Source organism: Triticum dicoccoides, chromosome 5A (genome assembly GCF_002162155.2).
Source record: "Triticum dicoccoides isolate Atlit2015 ecotype Zavitan chromosome 5A, WEW_v2.0, whole genome shotgun sequence".
Taxonomy (NCBI): domain Eukaryota; kingdom Viridiplantae; phylum Streptophyta; class Magnoliopsida; order Poales; family Poaceae; genus Triticum; species Triticum dicoccoides.
The window spans coordinates 623,878,294-623,880,077 of NC_041388.1; the positions used below are offsets into that span (position 1 = coordinate 623,878,294).

General features: G+C 53.8%; 1 protein-coding gene across 1 annotated transcript; it reads right to left on the bottom strand.

Moving 5' to 3' along the window:
• Positions 1-231: 231 nt before the first annotated feature.
• On the bottom strand, positions 232-1,022 carry LOC119298147 (non-specific lipid-transfer protein-like protein At2g13820). The gene has a single exon (XM_037575654.1). It carries the CDS (start codon positions 925-927, stop codon positions 442-444), a length of 486 nt encoding a protein of 161 aa, XP_037431551.1. The 5' UTR covers positions 928-1,022; the 3' UTR covers positions 232-441.
• Positions 1,023-1,784: the final 762 nt, after the last annotated feature.

Sequence of the window (1,784 nt, forward strand, 5' to 3'; positions counted from 1 at the left end):
CGTGCCTGATGCACCGATTAATACATTGCGATTGCACAGCCATAACTTGTTCTTCTACACTGAGTATCACTACTCTGTTTTATGTTCTGTTTTCATACGTGCATTGCATTGCTCTGCGGTCTGCGCCCTCTGCCGACCAACTGAGCGTTCTTTGCACAGGCACACATGACACATCGATAAGAGGCAAGAATCTACTATGTGTTTGTACCATCAATCAAGGGGAACAACACGAAAACAACCAGTATCTCTTTATTTCGACTGCAGCAAGAAACCAAATAATTCTATAGTACGGGTGTGGAACACAACACTGACCAATCCTCCTCGCCAATGCTCAATGCTAAACCAATATGAAAACCAAATCGTGTCACACAGGAAACGAATTTCTGAGTCGCCAGACCCAGCGAGCTACCGCTTCAGTCGATCGGCCGAGATGCTCGTTCACTACACGGCGTAGACCGCAGCAGCCGCGAGCGCGAACACGAGGCCCACCGTGCCCTGGAGCGACGAGCCGCCGTTCTCCTGCAGGTACGCCGACGGCGTCGCCTTCGACCCCGAACCGGCCGGTGTCTGCACCTCCGGCGTGGCGGCGCCAGGAGCACTGCCACCACCGTTGCACTTGCTCGCCGGCGGGGTCTGCACGTTGCACGCCTTGGGCAGCTCGAGCGCGCGCGTCTTGTTGATGGTCATGCCGCCGAGCGACGACGAGTCGCCGCCGAGCGCGCTGCAGAGGCACTGCGGCTGGGACTGCACCACGGAGGTGAGCTGCGAGCAGCAGGACTTGGTCGGGGCCGTGCCGCTGCCGCTGATGTAGTTCATGCACGGGTACAGGCCGATCAGCACAGACGTGCACCCGGACTGCGCCGATGCCGACGCCACCAGCAGGGCTGCTGCCACCGCCGCGGCCAGGAGGATGCTGCTGCAGGACATGGCTCTCGCCGCCGTTGATGGATTTCTCTTCCCCTTGGATTGATAGTGAAAGCAAGAGGCGTCCTCTTGGGTTCGACGCCGCGTGCTTGCGCTGATCAGGCCGGCTGTTTGTGCTTTTGAAATTCGGGTTAGTGTGAATTTATAGGAGTGGTGTTTGTTGGGGAAGGTGGAATTAGCTGGGTATGTTGGTGAGCTGCTATAACCAGTTGTCATCGTCGATGCCGTGTTGGTGGATGAACTCAACAACGGTACTGAGTGTCACGGTCTAGTTTTGTTGGTTGTAACAAGGGTTTCCCGGTTTGGATCAAGTAACTTGCTTGCTTTTTTCTCTCTTTTAAGTTGACTTGCTTGCCTACTTGATACTTTGAGGAGGATCCTTGAACTTGCGAGGGCTATTCACTTATGTGCAAATGCAAAGGACTTAGAGCAACTCCCCCTAAAAATCTTCCCCTAAAATAAGTTTTTTTTTTGGTTTTCCGGAACCTTTAGAGGAAGTTGTCTGTGTGAAAATTTTGTCAATTCCCGTAAACTTTTTCCTTTAAATCTATTTCTATTTCATTTGTCATTAGACATAACTATCTAAATGGCCTAGCACACGGCAGTCCTTGACACGCATGACGGCCACCTGCATGGCGGCGGCGGGTGGTGGCGCGACCGGCGGCACGACGGCGGCATTCCGGCTTGTGCGGTGGTGGCTTGGTGGCGTTCTCGCGAGGTTCCGGTGGGGCGGTGGCGTTCCGTCGTGCCGTGTGTGGAAGTTTCATGCAATTACAAACCTGCCAAAAAAGATACGGGTCCTTCCTGTGCGGGAGAAAAGGCCACTTTTACGAGATCCTCTAAAGTTAAGGCGAGTTTAT